General features: G+C 42.5%; 1 protein-coding gene across 3 annotated transcripts in view; it reads left to right on the plus strand.

The window, feature by feature from the left end:
• Positions 1 to 16,636, plus strand: part of LOC126298421 (uncharacterized) — a 174,619-nt gene that overhangs the window by 131,682 nt on the left and 26,301 nt on the right. For 2 of the 3 annotated variants that reach the window (XM_049989751.1, XM_049989749.1), the window contains one exon: positions 4,432 to 4,563. In XM_049989751.1, coding sequence (XP_049845708.1) covers positions 4,432 to 4,563 — 132 coding nt within the window. The remainder of the gene's footprint in view (positions 1 to 4,431; positions 4,564 to 16,636) is intronic. The other variant, XM_049989750.1, reaches the window with a different exon arrangement.

The raw sequence follows: 16,636 nt of genomic DNA on the forward strand, positions 1-16,636 counted from the left end.
GATCTAGCAGCAGCTGTAGGGCCGTCCGTCTCGCCCTCTCTGTATGCAGACGACTTCTGCATTTTGTACTGCTCCACCAGTACTGGTGTTGCTGAGAGACACCTGCAGGGAGCCACCCACAAGGCTGAACCATGGGCTCGAGCCCACAGTTTCCAGTTTTCAGCCGCAAAGTCGTGTGTTACGCACTTCTGTTGGCATTGTACTGTTCATCCAGAACCAGAACTTTACCTTGATGATGATCCACTCACTATAGTGTAAACATATCAATGCTTAGCACTGGTTTTCGATGCCTGATTCACTGATTCTCTTGGCTCCCTCACCTGCGTCAGCTCAAGCGGAAGTGCTGGCAGCACCTCAATGACCTCTGCTGCCTGTGCAACACCAACTGGGGTGCAGATTGCTCTACACTGCTGCAGGGCTGCAGAGCCCTTGTTCAACCCCACATTGACTATGGGAGTCTGGTTTATGGTTCAGCAGCACCCTCAGCATTGCATTTACTTGACCCAGTGCACCATTGGGCATTCGCCTAGGGACAGGAGCTTTCAGGACGAGTCTGGTGAGCAGCATCGTGGTGGAGGCTAGAGTCCCTCCACTGCAAGTTAGGTGTACAAAAATGCAGGCCAGTTATGTTGCACATGTTCATAGTTCTCCTGCATATCTGAATCACAGTTTCCTTTTCCCTTCTTTGTTCACCATTTATCACTTGAGCTTTTAATATTTATAAAGCACCTTCTTTTCTTGAAGGGTCTCTCTAATTTTCCTATATGTAGCATCTATATTTCCCTTAGTTGACATTCTTCTACTGCTTTGCATTTATATTTTAGCCATTCCTGCTATGTTATTTTTGCAGTTTCTGTTGCTCATTATATATATATGTTGCCTAATGCTCTCTTTGAATCTCTCAAGAAACTCTTCTTTAAATATATGCAGACTCTTCCTGCTTAATATGCAACCTTTATGCAATTTCTCAGGTTCCAATTCAACATTTGCCAACAGCATCATGGGAAACCCTCCTTGCAGGTCTTGATTCAGCAGACAGGCTGCTTTCCCAACTCAAGCAGAGGTAATTTGGAACCTCTCCACAAACCAGGAAAGGGCCACAAATCTCCTATTAGTTATCAGAGTTCCACCTTAACGAGCTGTGTGGGGAAAGACCCTGGAGCAAATGGTTAACTGTAATTTTGTCTGGTTGTTAGAGACCAGGCAACTAAGTCATCAGTATGTGTGGATTTTGAAGATTTCGGTCCACTGTCAACAACCTGACCTTGCTAGAGGCAGCTCTTAAACAGGCTTTTGTATATGAACATTACTTTCTTGACATAGTCTTTGACAACTCTATCAATGGGGCTTTTGTGGTCACCACCTGTTCTTCATACAGTCTTTCCTGCATAAGTGGTTTTTTAGGTTATGAATTGGTGACAGGCTGTCAGATCATTTTGGGCAGGAGAATGATGTTCCTCAAGGCAGTGTTTTAAGTGTTACCCTCTTTGCCATAGCCATAAACAGTATCACATCTGTGATCTGTACAGTGCACCTTCTTTGTAGACAATTTTGCAGTTTTCTTTTCCTCCTCCAACGTTGCAACAGTGACTCATCAGTTGCAGTGCAGAGGCAAGGGACTTACATATCAGGTACACCATTCTACATTTTAAAGACTCTGTAAGGTTTCTGGGTCTCTTTTTTTTTTTTACTCCAAATTGTCACTGCTAGCATACCAGAGAGAGGTGAAAGCCAGAACCCAGAAGGAACTGCATATCATAAAGTGCCATAGCCAAGGTCTTCAGGAGTCATCAGAGCATTTACTGTTTCATAGGCCTTTTGTGCATTCACAGCTACACTATTGATGAGCAAGGCCTTCTTATTTATCATTGACACTATCCACAACAATGGACTTAGGCTGGCCACACTTGCTTACTGGACAGTCATATACCAAGTCCCTGTGCTGAGGCTGAAGAATCATCACTCACAATCCAGTGGCAGTTCCTCATGGTGCATCAGACATGTACATTCCTTGCAGCTCTGAATTCAACTGCATACCAAATAGTTGCTTGCCTGCCTCTGGACTGTGTTTTCTCAAATTGTCCATGAGCAATAAGGCTATTTTGGATCTGCATGCAGTGTGTAGTGGTGTCACTGAGTGTGGAGCAAGTTCAACCTCAAATCCAGGGTTTCAACTGCCAGCCATCCTGATTATTGCAGAAGCCCAAATAAATTTTAGATTTATTGCAGTAGAGGAGATGTTGTGCTCCTGTATATATTTCAAATACAGTATTTTGTGACAGTTTAGCTGAACACCACAACTCTGCAGCTGTCTTTACAGATGAATTTAAACAGGGTGATACCATTGGTGCCTCTATTGTTTTCCCTGATCACACTCTTCATGATCTGACTGCTTCAAGACTTTACTGTCTATTACTCTTCATTGTATGTGATATTTTGGGCACTGGAAGGATGAGATGTGCTTATAGTGCTAAATTCTTTGTCCTCTCTGATTCTCTGAGTGCCCTCCATTCTCTAAAATGTTTTACCCAGAAGATAAGATAGTCCAGAATGTCCAGGAGGTCATTCTCTAACTACAAAGCCTGGGAAAAGAGGTGTCGTTTACTGGGTATTTCAGGATACAGAAGGGCAGACACAGCAGCCAAGGAAGTGTCACAATCCTCAGTCAATTCAGTGTGCCATCCCCATACAATGTTAACACCTCAATGTGAGGTACACAGCTATGCATCAATGGGAAGATGTATATCCATAAGTGGCAGGTAACAATAGCATCTGCTGCCATGTCATACCTCCTTCCAGTCACAAAGCTGAGATGCGGTCCTCCTTACTCATCTCTGAACAGGCCACAGCCCTATGATGTATGTCGTCTTGCCCTATTTGAGAGGCTACTATTGTATACTAGTTCATATATAAGTACTGTAAGGTTTTACTATCAGCTTCAACACTACAGAGCTATCAGTAAGAACAAACGAAAACAGCCACACACACTTCATCATTGTATACAGCAAATCAAACAGTGGGTGTACAAGAACAGAAGTAGGTTTTGCAACCATGAGGCACAATAATCAAAAGGGCATCCTCATAATTTCTTCTGTTTTCAGTTCATAAGGAAGTGTTCAATTTTTCTGAAAGTACATTAAGCCACTGCCTTATACATCCCTCCTCCAACCCACTATCCTGACCACCACCCTCCTCCTCCTCCTCCTCCTCCTCCTCCTCCTCCTCCTCCTAGACCTGTCCCACCCCCTCCCCTGCTCCCACTCCTCCTCCCACCAGATCCCCCACTCCACCTCCCACCGTCCCCGCCCCCGCACCTCCTCCCACCATTCCCGCCCCCGCGCCTCCCGCCACTGGCCCCAGCCCCAGCCCCGTCCCCTGTCCCCCAATCTCGCTCCACCCTCCCCCTGTCAATTACATTTTTGTATTTGTGTACAATAGCTTGCAGGGTACGTGTGTACACATTTCTGGCAGCATCATTAATGACTGTGGATCATACACAAGTGTAGATGGTAAGCAAAGATCAACCACCCCACAGTTGTGTATCGGTGGTAGTAATGTAATGAATCTAATATTTTAATCAAAGTTTCTTAGAATTTTTCTTAAATAGTATCAGTAATTTAACTGTATTGTGTAGGTCCTATTGTTGAACTCAATATTTTCTCAGTTCTCTTGTTTAAAAGTGATTGATTGAGGCTATTGTTACTGGAAGTGACTGACTTCTAATTAAGTCAGCTGATATGTTAATTGGAATCTAGGTTTCAAACAAAGTATTTAAGTGACTGTCATCTGTAGTATAGGGAATTTACACGTCTGTTTCTCTTGAAACATCTCAGAATCATTTGCTTAGATATTTATATGAATAATAAATATTACATGTTGTTCTTCCTGTCAGCTATTCTGAGAGCAATAAGTACTCAAAATGTTTTTTATACATCTGAAGAAAATGAAAAGATCAGCTGAATAAAATGCACTGCAATGATAAAAGTGAAAACCATTCAGACATGCTGAAGCTTCAGTGTAATGAATACATCATGGCAATAAAAATTTGTGCAAAATTGGGATTCTGGTATTTGGTATTCCACAGACCTTCTACCAGACGTGTTACCCATGTGCTGCTATGCCCGTCTACCCAATGGGAGAACTTTTGTTAATAGTGTATAGGAGCTACTTGATGAAAACGTGACATTGAAGGTTTCTCAATACTGTAGGCATAATTTGATAGTATACTTGGTTAAATTGGCTGCTGATTAGAGACTAGGATTGACAACCAGGTTTCCACCATCTCGCTAATTTTCATTTTGATGGCATATTAAATAAAGTAAAAAGATGTCATGTGTAGTAACATACTTTGATATAAAACTGTTCACATTCTTAATTCAATTTTTGTGATACATAATACACAGTTGTCTTATGTGCATTTCTGCTTTCCAGATGCAGATGTTGTCTGGAAGACTGAAATATTGGTACTTGCTAGTCTTACTAAGGTTGTCGACAAACTTGACATGGAAGGTACTCACTGTCATAGTCCATACCTTTTGTGGAGTCCTGATGGACATGACATTGGTAAGTTTTGTTTTGATTTCAACATTGTTTGTCAAATTTTAATAAGATGTGCCATAAACATGCATTCCTGACACCAAGACATCATACATGCATTGAAGCTAAATAGTTCAATACTTGAGGTCGGTTTTATTATATTGATCACATTAGCTATTTATATTGAGTGATACTTAAATATATTTCTCTCTGAAGTCACAAATAATAAATCATAATATCAACTCATTAATTCATTCATTCATTCATTCATTCGTTCAGGAGAAGTCACTCGTGGATGAGAAGTCGCTCCTAATTTTAAATGCACATAATCTTTCTAACGACTATTTACATGTAGAACAAGTTGTCAGTTCTCAGGACCATGAAAATTTCTGTAAAACACAACAATCCTACATATGTTCCTGTGGCTTTGACCAAATGACATTATGCTGGGAATTCACAGGTATATTTCTCAGGTCAACTTGGATCCTCTCCTCTAATTCATCCAGAGTGCATATGTTTGTTCGGTTCATCTCTTTGCCATCCCAGCCAATGTCCTGGAAAGTGTTCATCCAGCCAGTCATGAATGATGCAGGCAAAATGAGGTAGTGCTCTACTTCAACAGACTGCCAATTTCGGTTCACTTTGTGAGCTTTCACTTGTCATTACTGGATTTGTTTCTGCATGATGATGACCATTGTGTCAATTGATGAATTTCCCAATATGATATACTACCACTTCACTCCAAAAATGTTCTTGTACAAATCCTCCCAATCATTAATCCATGATAGTGTAATTCCCTCATACTCCATCCACTTGTCACAATCCTACAATGGTAACCCCTGATCATAATGGGATCTCCAGTGTTTCCAGATCAGGTCCTTCTTTAACATAATATGCACTGTACACCTGCTGAGTCCACTCTCAAAAGCTGCCTGGTTTGTAGATATTCTGGGACTGTGTGTGAAGATGGTGTTCACTGGTGCTACATTTTCTGGAGATCACACTATCTTGTGGTTTATCTGCAATTGACCCAGTTGCCATTAGGTAGGTGGAAAAATTCCAAATGGCTTTAGCATCAAGTCTGGCATGAGGGCCATGAACAACCTACCACCATCTCTGAATAAGGGCTACAGATTGCCACAGTTTAAACCACAAAGTAACCTGGGTGCATGCCTGTAAAGTCAACTTCCTTCACTTCATCATTCACCATAAAAAGGTGCTTTGGATGGTCAAGGTATTCCTAGGTATCATGTTATGAAATTACAACAATGTTCATTAATACATATAAACAATCACAAAACTAGGGAGCAACTTCTCACTCACCCTGTAAATCCTTTGATCAAAGAGACTTCAGGACATGTAATGAGTCAAGTTACATATTAACATGCAGGAGTAACCACTTACTACTTCTGCAAGGTGTACTAGCAACAAGTTATGATGGGTACATATCTGCTTAAATTATGGTAATTTCTACAGTTCGTTGGTAGATTTGTGGAGCTATGTGGCACCACCATGCCAGACAGCCATTGCTGTGGTTGGTTTGGCACCCATGGGGAGAGTGTCAGGTCAGAGTGGGTAGTCGCAGGGTGGATACTTGGCGCACGAAGCATATCAAGCTGCAAAGTCATGTAATTCTCATAAATAACTGGCCGCTAATTTGTGTACACTATGATTGTGCTTGATGGCAATGTCATTTCACTATCATGCTCCTCGAACCACTCTAGCATGATTTTCAGATATGGACAGTTGTACTGCTGAAAGCTGATACCACCATCAGGGAAGGCATTAAGCATAAATGGGTGCAGATGGTCTGCAGCTGAACTGGTGTCTTCAGTTACTACCACAGGTCCCATCCAAGCACAGGAAAATGTCTATCATAGGGTAATACTGCTCCCACCAGCCTACGTCTGTGGCGTGGTGCACGTTTTCAGCAGCCATTTGTCTGGATGATGGCATCTGTGCAAATGGTGCTCTTTCACCAGAGGTGCCACAGATCTCCATCTATCCTACCTGGTTTCTTGTGTTGGCTGCAATTTTGTTCCTTTTGCCCATTCTTTCATCCTTTTTTTATGTTTAGTTCCCTGCTTGAGGTTTGACCTCCACTTCAAAATTTCCTGTTTATATTGTGAGCCATTTTGGGAAGAACATCCCCCCTAGCATCTACAGTGTGGATTCTTCTCCCTCCTTCCTTCTTCTCTCTCTTCCCCACTGTAGCCCCCTTCCACCATGCTAAGTCACTAGCATGTGTAGCCAGTCCGTGTAGTGTGGCTGTTATGTACCCATATGGCTGAGTCCCCTTGCTACAAAGGGCTCACACTACTGATACCTGAGCTGTTTGCTACCCGTGTGTGCCAAGGAGTGGTTGCTTATCTTTTTGGAGCATCAGAACCCCCAGCAAAGGCCACCATGCCAGATGACCTTTGTTGTGGTTGGTTTGGCACCCATGGGGAGAGCGCCAGTTCAGAGTGGGTAGTCGCAGGGTGGATACTTGGCGCACGAAGCATATTAAGCTGCAAAAATCTGGCTGTTCTCAGTCAGTCACCTCTTTGAATGGTGAAGGATCATTGAATGCTGCTCTGTATGATCTGACAACCTACCTTTCCATGGCTATACCATGGGAGGTGGGCCAGGCCTGCCATCTCAGGATGAAACACTTTCTCATTACCTCGTCTGTACTAGGATGGATGGGGCACATTCACCACCACAAAGCCATTGTTTCTTGTGTAGAATATCAAGGACAAATTTGGTGAAGTGGAGTCTCTTAGTAAGTTGTGGTTGGGCTCCCTGTGGATCAAAGCTGGTTCTGCCACCGACTCTGCAGCTCTTCATGCCCGTGGTCGTCTTGGAATGCCCTAGTGTGTTTTAAGACTCACTAATCTCTGAATATGGTCCAGGGGGTGATTTGTCATACGGACCTCATCCTGCAGACATATGAGGAACTCTGGGCTAATCTGGAGTGGCACAGCATTCATTTTGTTCTATGTGTGCAGAAGGATCACAAAGACAACTGCACCAATACTGGCGCCTTCATTCTGGCTCTCAAGGGGGATACCCTCCTGGAGAAGGTCAAGGTTATGTGCTACAGATGCGATGGAAAGCCGTACGCCCCTCCATCTATGCAGTGCTTCCAGTGCTTGTGTTTTGGGCATATGTCTTCCCACTGTACAGAAGACCTTCTGAGTGGTTTCTGTGGCTACCCACTCCATGAGGGAAGCCCATGTGTTCTGCCACCTGTGTGTATCAATTGTGCTGACCATCACTCCTCTCTCTTGCTGGATTGTCCAGCTCAAGAGAGAAAAAGATTATCCAAAAATACAACTGGCATAATATGCACTATTGGGCAATGGAAAATCCACGATGGCTGTGACAAGTAGAACATAAGCGACTTTGGTGGGTTAATGTATGGTGCGGAATTATGGGAGGAAGGATAATTGGCCCCCATTTTATCAATGGCAATTTAAATGGTGCAATGTATGCTGATTTCCTACGTAATGTTCTACCAATGTTACTATAAGATGTTTCACTGCATGACAGAATGGCGATGTACTTCAAACATGATGGATGTCCAGCACGTAGCTCGTGTGCGGTTGAAGCGGTATTGAATAGCATATTGATTGTATCTTGCAACTGGTATATTTTACATATGATCAGAATCTCCTTGAGTTTTCTTCCAGATTTTGAGACAAAATTTCGTCGGGGAAACTATTAAACACATCTTACATTGCAGTTCATGCTAAATTTTGCGCTTCTGTAAAACTCTACTATTCTTTTTGTCTATGCTTACATAGTCAGATCAAGAGTGAAGACACTCTTAGAAAGGCATCAAGCAAATATTATGTTTTTAAGCAGCTGCACTTTGCATTTATTTTTGGTGGGTTTGGAGGTTACAGTATTCATTCTCACTAGAACAGCCTTGTGCTCACTAATCTATGTATCCACCATGATGCTTCCTATTGGCTCAGGATTATTTGTTGCCAAGAGGTCAAGTATGTTTACACAACCATTTACACTTTGTCAGCTCCTAAACTAATTGTTCAAAATAATTTTCTGAGAAGCATCCAGCACAATTTTGGATCTCATTTTATGCCCACCAGCTTTAAACATGCATTTTTGCCAACATATTGAGGGTAGCTTGAAGTTACCAGAAACTCCAATTGTATGACCGGGGTACCTATTTTAAAGAGTTTTCTGTAAACTGTTCAGAAACTGTATTGTCTGAGTCAGATTCAGTAAAATGAACGAATTATTAATTCATTCCAGTTGTCTAGTATAACCTCTATCCATACTATCTATCTGGAATTACCTACTTCAATTTTACTACAAAGTAAACTACTTCTGACAGCAATAAACACTCCACCACCAACTGTATTTCATTTATCCTATCTGAACATAATTATATCCTATGTAAAAATTCCAGCTGAACTTAGTTCCAGCTTTAGCCAGCTTTCCTTATGTGTAACGATTTGAGCTTTAGAACTTTTTATTAGCCCTTGGAGCTCTGGTTCTTTTCCAACACAGCTACAATAATTTACAACTACAATATGAATTTTTGTTAGGTCTACCTTTATGTTCTTGCCCTGTATCCTTTCAGACTGACACCTTTTCTATAGTTTTCCATGACCTTTTAACCTAAAAAATGGTCCAGTCCTACCCGCATAGCCCCCACTGCCTGTGTAGCCACTTTCTCTGTGTAGTGGATCCTGAACTATTAAGCTGAACCCAGAATTCTACCACCCAATGGTGCAAGTCAAGCAATCTGCAGTGTACACATTTGCAGAACTACATGAGCCTCTGATTAAGGCTCTCCACAGGACTACTTTCTGTTGTGTTGACAATGCTGCAAATGGTGAGTTCAGCCTTCATCTTTCAAGTAACACTACTTCTAACAGCTCAAAACCAATATGTCACACATCATTGGTATCACTGATAATGACCTGAGCTGCCACCTGCAGTTCGCTGCACCCTGTGCTTTTTATGGCTTTCAGAAGCACCCTTTCCACATCTGGAATGATTCCTCTTGGTATGCACGTAGAGTGCACACTTGATTCCTTCCTCTCCTTGACAGCCATATCCGTAAGTTGTCCCCAAATGCGCTTGACATTGGAAAGTCATTCACTACCTGTGACACCTAGGAATAACCTCTCACTCAACCATGTGTGAGGGGTCAGCCTTGGAGCAGGCAGTAGGCAGGGCAGCCACAGTAATGAACTGATCAGGGGACACATGTGATGTGCTCTGTCCCTCATATCTCCACATCTGACCCACCACAGTGATGCCCATTGCCAGCAGCCTCAAGCTGCATTGCTGAAGTCAACACTGACTACTGAAGCTGTGACTGCAGGGTCACCAACTTGGCTCACACTGCCTGAAGCTGTGAATGAAGGGTGACCAAGTTGGCTCACATCTGAACACAGCAATCACAGTTCCTCTCTATACTAAATCTAGCAAAAATAAACTCTAGACAGTTAACAATTACAGAACTTCAATCCAAGAATGCAATCCGAAAACAAAGGAAGTAGGTTACAGTACACTTGTTCACACACTGCTTGAATATTGCTCACTGGTGTGGGATCCGTGCAGATAAGGTTGATAGGAGAGAGAAATAAGATCCAATGGAGAGCAGTGCGCTTCGTTACAGGATCATTTAGTAATCATGAAAGTGTTACAGAGATGATGGATAAACTCCAGTGGAAGACTGTGCAGGGGAGACTCTCACTTGCTCAGTACAGGCTTGTTTTGAAGTTTCAAGAACGTACCTTCATCGAGGAGTCAAGCAGTATATTGCTCCCTCCTATGTATATCTCACAAAGAGACCATGAGGATAAAATCAGAGAGATTAGAGCCCACACAGAGGCATACCGACAGTGTTTCTTTCCACGAACAATACGAGACTGGAATAGAAGGGAGAACCGATAGAGGTACTCAAAGTACCCTCCGCCACACACCGTCAGGTGCCTTGCGGAGTATGGATGTAGATGTAGATGTACATGAACTGTGTCAGCTAAATAAATAAATGTGCACAAAATTGGTGTGTTTAAGCTAAAGTGCACAGAGGAAATTTATATTAAGTCATTTCCTATAAGAAGTTCTGTCAAACTCGAAGAGCAAAACAGTGTCCGCAGATGCAGTAGCAAAAGCTGAAAAACTATTTCTCCAGTGATCTGTGAATTAACTCTGCATTGTAGCATGTGCCCAAAATGATCACAGTACCATACAGCCAACTGGGTACTGCTTGTATGAGAAACATACAGCAACTTCCAACAACATACCATAGGAAACAGCTTGCTGAGAACCTGAGAAAATTCTGGTCATATGTAAAAATCTTGACCAGTCTGGGGGGAAACAGAAGACAGGAAAAGGAAATATGAAGGTTGAAATATCATGTTTAAGAAAACATTCACATAAGAGGATCGTACATACATACATACATACATACATACCATCATACGCATCATACGTCCATATGGAGTGCTAATTCGGTTTTATAGCATGTACTCTGTGGCGAAGGCCCTTCATGTTCATTTATCGCAAATGTCTCACACAGCGAAAAGTCCCAAACAAATAGGAAAAAAGTGCAGGTGACTTCTCCATGTGAGAAAGGTAAAACACGAGGCCCACATAATTAAAGGCCAGCATCCTTAACAATGGTTTCCTTAGTTCAAATTTAATTTCATTGAGACAGAGGAGCTACTGCCCACAAATCGCCATGGATTTAGAAAACTTCACTTGTGCTAAACTGAGGTTTTACTCATTGTTATCATGGTATCCTACAAATGATGGATGTAGGGCAACAGGCAGATTCCATATGCCTAGATTTCCAAAAAGAATTTGACTCAATATCCCACTGCAGCCCATTGAAGGTCTGAGCATATGGTTTAACTTTCTACATCTACATCTACATCCGTACTCCGCAAGCCACCTGACGGTGTGTGGCGGAGGGTACCCTGAGTACCTCTATCGGTTTTCCCTTCTATTCCAGTCTCGTATTGTACGTGGAAAGAAGGATTGTCGGTATGCTTCTGTGTGGGCTCTAATCTCTCTGATTTTATCCTCATGGTCTCTTCGCGAGATATACGTAGGAGGGAGCAATATACTGCTTGACTCTTCGGTGAAGGTATGTTCTCGAAACTTTAAGAAAAGCCCGTACCGAGCTACTGAGCGTCTCTCCTGCAGAGTCTTCCACTGGAGTTTATCTATCATCTCCGTAACGCTTTCGCAATTACTAAATGATCCTGTAACGAAGCGCGCTGCTCTCCGTTGGATCTTCTCTATCTCTTCTATCAACCCTACCTGGTGCGGATCCCACACTGCTGAGCAGTATTCAAGCATTGGGTGAACAAGCGTACTGTAACCTACTTCCTTTGTTGTCGGATTGCATTCCCTTAGGATTCTTCCAATGAATCTGTCTGGCATCTGCTTTACCGACGATCAACTTCATATGATCATTCCATTTTAAATCACTCCTAATGCGTACTCCCAGATAATTTATGGAATTAACTGCTTCCAGTTGCTGACCTGCTATTTTGTAGCTAAATGATAAGGGACCTATCTTTCTATGTATTCGCATCACATTACACTTCGCTACATTGAGATTCAATTGCCATTCCGTGCACCATGCGTCAATTCGCTGCAGATCCTCCTGCATTTCAGTACAATTTTCCATTGTTGCAACCTCTCGATACACCACAGCATCATCTGCAAAAAGCCTCAGTGAACTTCCGATGTCATCCACCAGGTCATTTATGTATATTGTGAATAGCAACGGTCCTATGACACTCCCCTGCGGCACACCTGAAATCACTCTTACTTCGGAAGACTTCTCTCCATTGTTCATTAAACGACTGTGGGGAACTGTGTCAAACGCCTTGCGGAAGTCAAGAAACACGGAATCTACCTGTGAACCCGTGTCTAAGGCCCTCTGAGTCTCGTGGACGAATAGCGCAAGCTGGGTTTCACACGATCGTCTTTTTCGAAACCCATGCTGATTCCTACAGAGTAGATTTCTAGTCTCCAGAAAAGACATTATACTCGAACATAATACGTGTTCCAAAATTCTACAACTGATCGACATTAGAGATATAGGTCTATAGTTCTGCACATCTGTTCGACGTCCCTTCTTGAGAACGGGGATGACCTGTGCCCTTTTCCAATCCTTTGGAACGCTTTGCTCCTCTAGAGACCTACGGTACACCGCTGCAAGAAGGGGGGCAAGTTCCTTCGCGTACTCTGTGTAAAATCGAACTGGTATCCCATCAGGACCAGTGGCCTTTCCTCTTTTGAGCGATTTTAATTGTTTCTCTATCCCTCTGTCGTCTACTTCGATATCTACCATTTTGTCAACTGTGCGACAATCTAGAGAAGGAAGCACAGTGCAGTATTCCTCTGTGAAACAGCTTTGGAAGAAGGCATTTAGTATTTCGGCCTTTAGTCTGTCATCCTCTGTTTCAGTACCATTTTCGTCACAGAGTGTCTGGACATTTTGTTTTGATCCACCTACCGCTTTGACATAGGACCAAAATTTTTTAGGATTTTCTGCCAAGTCAGTACATAGAACTTTACTTTCGAATTCATTGAAAGCCTCTCACATAGCCCTCCTCACACTACATTTCGCTTCGCGTAATTTTTGTTTGTCTGCAAGGCTTTGGCTATGTTTATGTTTGCTGTGAAGTTCCCTTTGCTTCCGCAGCAGTTTTCTAACTCGGTTGTTGTACCACGGTGGCTCTTTTCCATCTCTTACGATCTTGCTTGGCACATACTCGTCTAATGCATATTGTACCATGGTTTTGAACTTTGTCCACTGATCCTCAACACTATCTGCACTTGAGACAAAACTTTTGTGTTGAGCCGTCAGGTACTCTGTAATCTGCTTTTTGGCACTTTTGCTAAACAGAAAAATCTTCCTACCTTTTTTAATATTTCTATTTACGGCTGAAATCATCGACGCAGTAACCGCTTTATGATCGCTGATTCCCTGTTCTGCATTAACTGATTCAAATAGTTCGGGTCTGTTTGTCACCAGAAGGTCTAATATATTATCGCCACGAGTCGGTTTTCTGTTTAACTGCTCAAGGTAGTTTTCAGATAAAGCACTTAAAAATATTTCACTGGATTCTTTGTCCCTGCCACCCGTTATGAACGTTTGAGTCTCCCAGTCTATATCCGGCAAATTAAAATCTCCACCCAGAACTATAACATGGTGGGGAAATCTACTCGAAATATTTTCCAAATTATTCTTCAGGTGCTGAGCCACAACAGCTGCTGAGCCCGGGGGCCTATAGAGACATCCAATTACCATGTCTGAGCCTGCTTTAACTGTGACCTTCACCCAAATCATTTCACAATTCGAATCTCCGTCAATTTCCTTTGATACTATTGCACTTCTTATCGCTATAAACACGCCTCCCCCTTCACTATCCAGTCTGCCTCTGCGGTATACACTCCAGTCAGAGTTTAGGATTTCATTACTGTTTACGTCTGGTTTCAGCCAACTTTCTGTTCCTAGTACTATATGGGCGTTGTGACCGTTTATTAATGAGAGCAGTTCTGGGACCTTTCTATAGACACTCGTGCAGTTTACTATTAGCACATTAATATTGTTATTCCTTGTTGCATTTTGCCTACTCCTGCCTTGCCGCGTCTCAGGAGGCGTCTTGTTGGGCCTAGGGAGGGAATTCTCTAACCTAAAAAAACCCCATGTGCACTCCACACGTACTCCGCTACCCTCGTAGCCGCTTCCGGCGTGTAGTGCACGCCTGACCTATTCAGGGGGACCCTACATTTATCCACCCGATAGCGGAGGTCGAGAAATTTGCACCCCAGCTCTCCGCAGAATCGTCTGAGCCTCTGGTTTAAGCCTTCCACTTGGCTCCAAACCAGAGGACCGCGATCGGTTCTGGGAACGATACTACAAATAGTTAGCTCTGATTCCACCCCGCGAGCGAGGCTTTCCACCTTCACCAACTCCGCCAACCGCCTGTACGAACTGAGGATGACCTCTGAACCCAGACGGCAAGAGTCATTGGTGCCGACATGAGCAACAATTTGCAGTCGGGTGCACCCAGTGCTCTCTATCGCCGCCGGTAGGGCCTCCTCCACATCTCGGATGAGACCCCCCGGCAAGCAGACAGAGTGAACACTGGCCTTCTTCCCCGACCTTTCCGCTATTTCCCTAAGGGGCTCCATCACCCGCCTAACGTTGGAGCTCCCAATAACTAATAAACCCCTCCCCCCCCGTGTGCCAGATGTGAGAGTGGCTCAAAGACTTCGTAAATAATAAAACCTAGTAAGTGGTCCTCAACAGCTGCCATTAATCAGAGACAAAGGTAAAGGTGTTGTCAGGGGTGCCCCGGAGAAGTTTAATTAGATTGCTCTCCTCTATATACATAAATGACCTGACAGCATGACAAGCAGCAATTTATGGCTGTTTGCTGATCATGTTGTGGTGTATGGGAAGAAATTGTTGTTGAGATACTGTAGAAATATATAAGGTGACTTGGACACAATTTCTGGATGGTATGATGATGAATGGCAGCTTTCTGCAAATATAGGAAAAACGAAAGTTGATGTGAATGAGTGTGAAAGAAAAAGCCTGTAACATTTGAATACAGCATTAGTAGTGTGCAGCTTCACACAGTCATTTTGATTAATTATCTGGCTGTAGCATTGCAAAGAAATGAGAAATGGAATGAGGGCATCAGGATGGTATTAAGTAAGTTGAAAAATTGACTTCACTTTATTGAGAGAATTTTGGGAAAATATAGTTCATCCATAAAGGACACAGTGTATAGAACACTAGTGCAACCCACTATTGAGTACTGTTTGAGTATTTTGAATCCCCACCAGGTTGGCTTAGAGGAAGACATCAAAGCAGTGAAGAGGTGTGCTGCTAGGTTTCTTACTGGTAGGTTCAGTAAGCATGAAAATACTACGGAGATGCTTCGTGAACTCAAATGGGAATCCCTGGAGGGAAGATGATGCTTCTTCTGTAATATTGTGCAAATTTAGAGAACTGGCATTTGAGACTGACTACCGCCAACATACGTTTTGTCTAAGAGCCATGGAGATCAAGTGAGAGAAATTAGGGCTCACATGGAGGCTTTTAGTCAGTCATTTTTCACTTGCTCCATTTATGAGTGCAACGGGAAAGGAACTGAGTAATAGTAGTACAAGGTATCCTTAGCCATTGGACTATGGATGGAGATTTAGCATTTTATTGCCACAACATTAGACAAGACAGATCTAACATCATCAATATACCAAGGACAGATTTAATGCCACCATTTTAATACTGCCAATTTCAGCATGGCTTTTGATTCTGTTGATTTTGATATATTACTTAAGAAAAAGAAATAACTGAATTTCTCAAACAGTGCAATGTTGTGGTTAGATAGATAGCTTGAAAATGTGTCAATGAGTCTTTTGTGGTTCAGAGGAGCCAGTATAGAAATGTTTTCTCTGGAGTGCCCCCAAGATTTCATACTTGGTCTGTTACTTTTCTCACAGAATGTTAATGGTATTTCATCTATGCTATGTTCTTGTAACTATTACTCACATGTTTGGCATCCAGTTGTGTGGAATCATCAGCCCTACGAACACTGCTGCAGTCATATCAGATATGAATGATTCAGTGTCACAATGAGCACAGAACCTGTATTTTAAACTTAGCCCTAACACACGTGAGATCATTGTCGTATAAAACTGAAAGTTGATAAGTGAACAGTTTCTTTCAGTTCCACAAGAACTTCTTGTTTGTATCCAGTTATCCTATCAAAAAATAATAAAATACCTCTCTCCAGTCTTGGATGAGCATTTAAATTAGAAGGAATAAATTTCTACAGCATGCAGAAAATATCTCTCATCTACAGCTAACCCAAACATTTGGAAAAATATTTCCAACACAAATTAAACAAAAAAATACTCGATCCTTGTCTTACCTGATCTTAGGTGTGTTCAGAAACACACAATATAGGCAGTGTAGAATAAATCTGGTCCAAAAAATATTTCGCGCACCTTCAGACAGGCAACCCAATTTGCATAGTTTGCTTCAGGACCAGTTTTAATTCACCCATCCATAGTTAAAATTCCAGACAACTTGAGATAA

This window comes from Schistocerca gregaria, chromosome X, assembly GCF_023897955.1.
Source record: "Schistocerca gregaria isolate iqSchGreg1 chromosome X, iqSchGreg1.2, whole genome shotgun sequence".
NCBI classification, from domain to species: domain Eukaryota; kingdom Metazoa; phylum Arthropoda; class Insecta; order Orthoptera; family Acrididae; genus Schistocerca; species Schistocerca gregaria.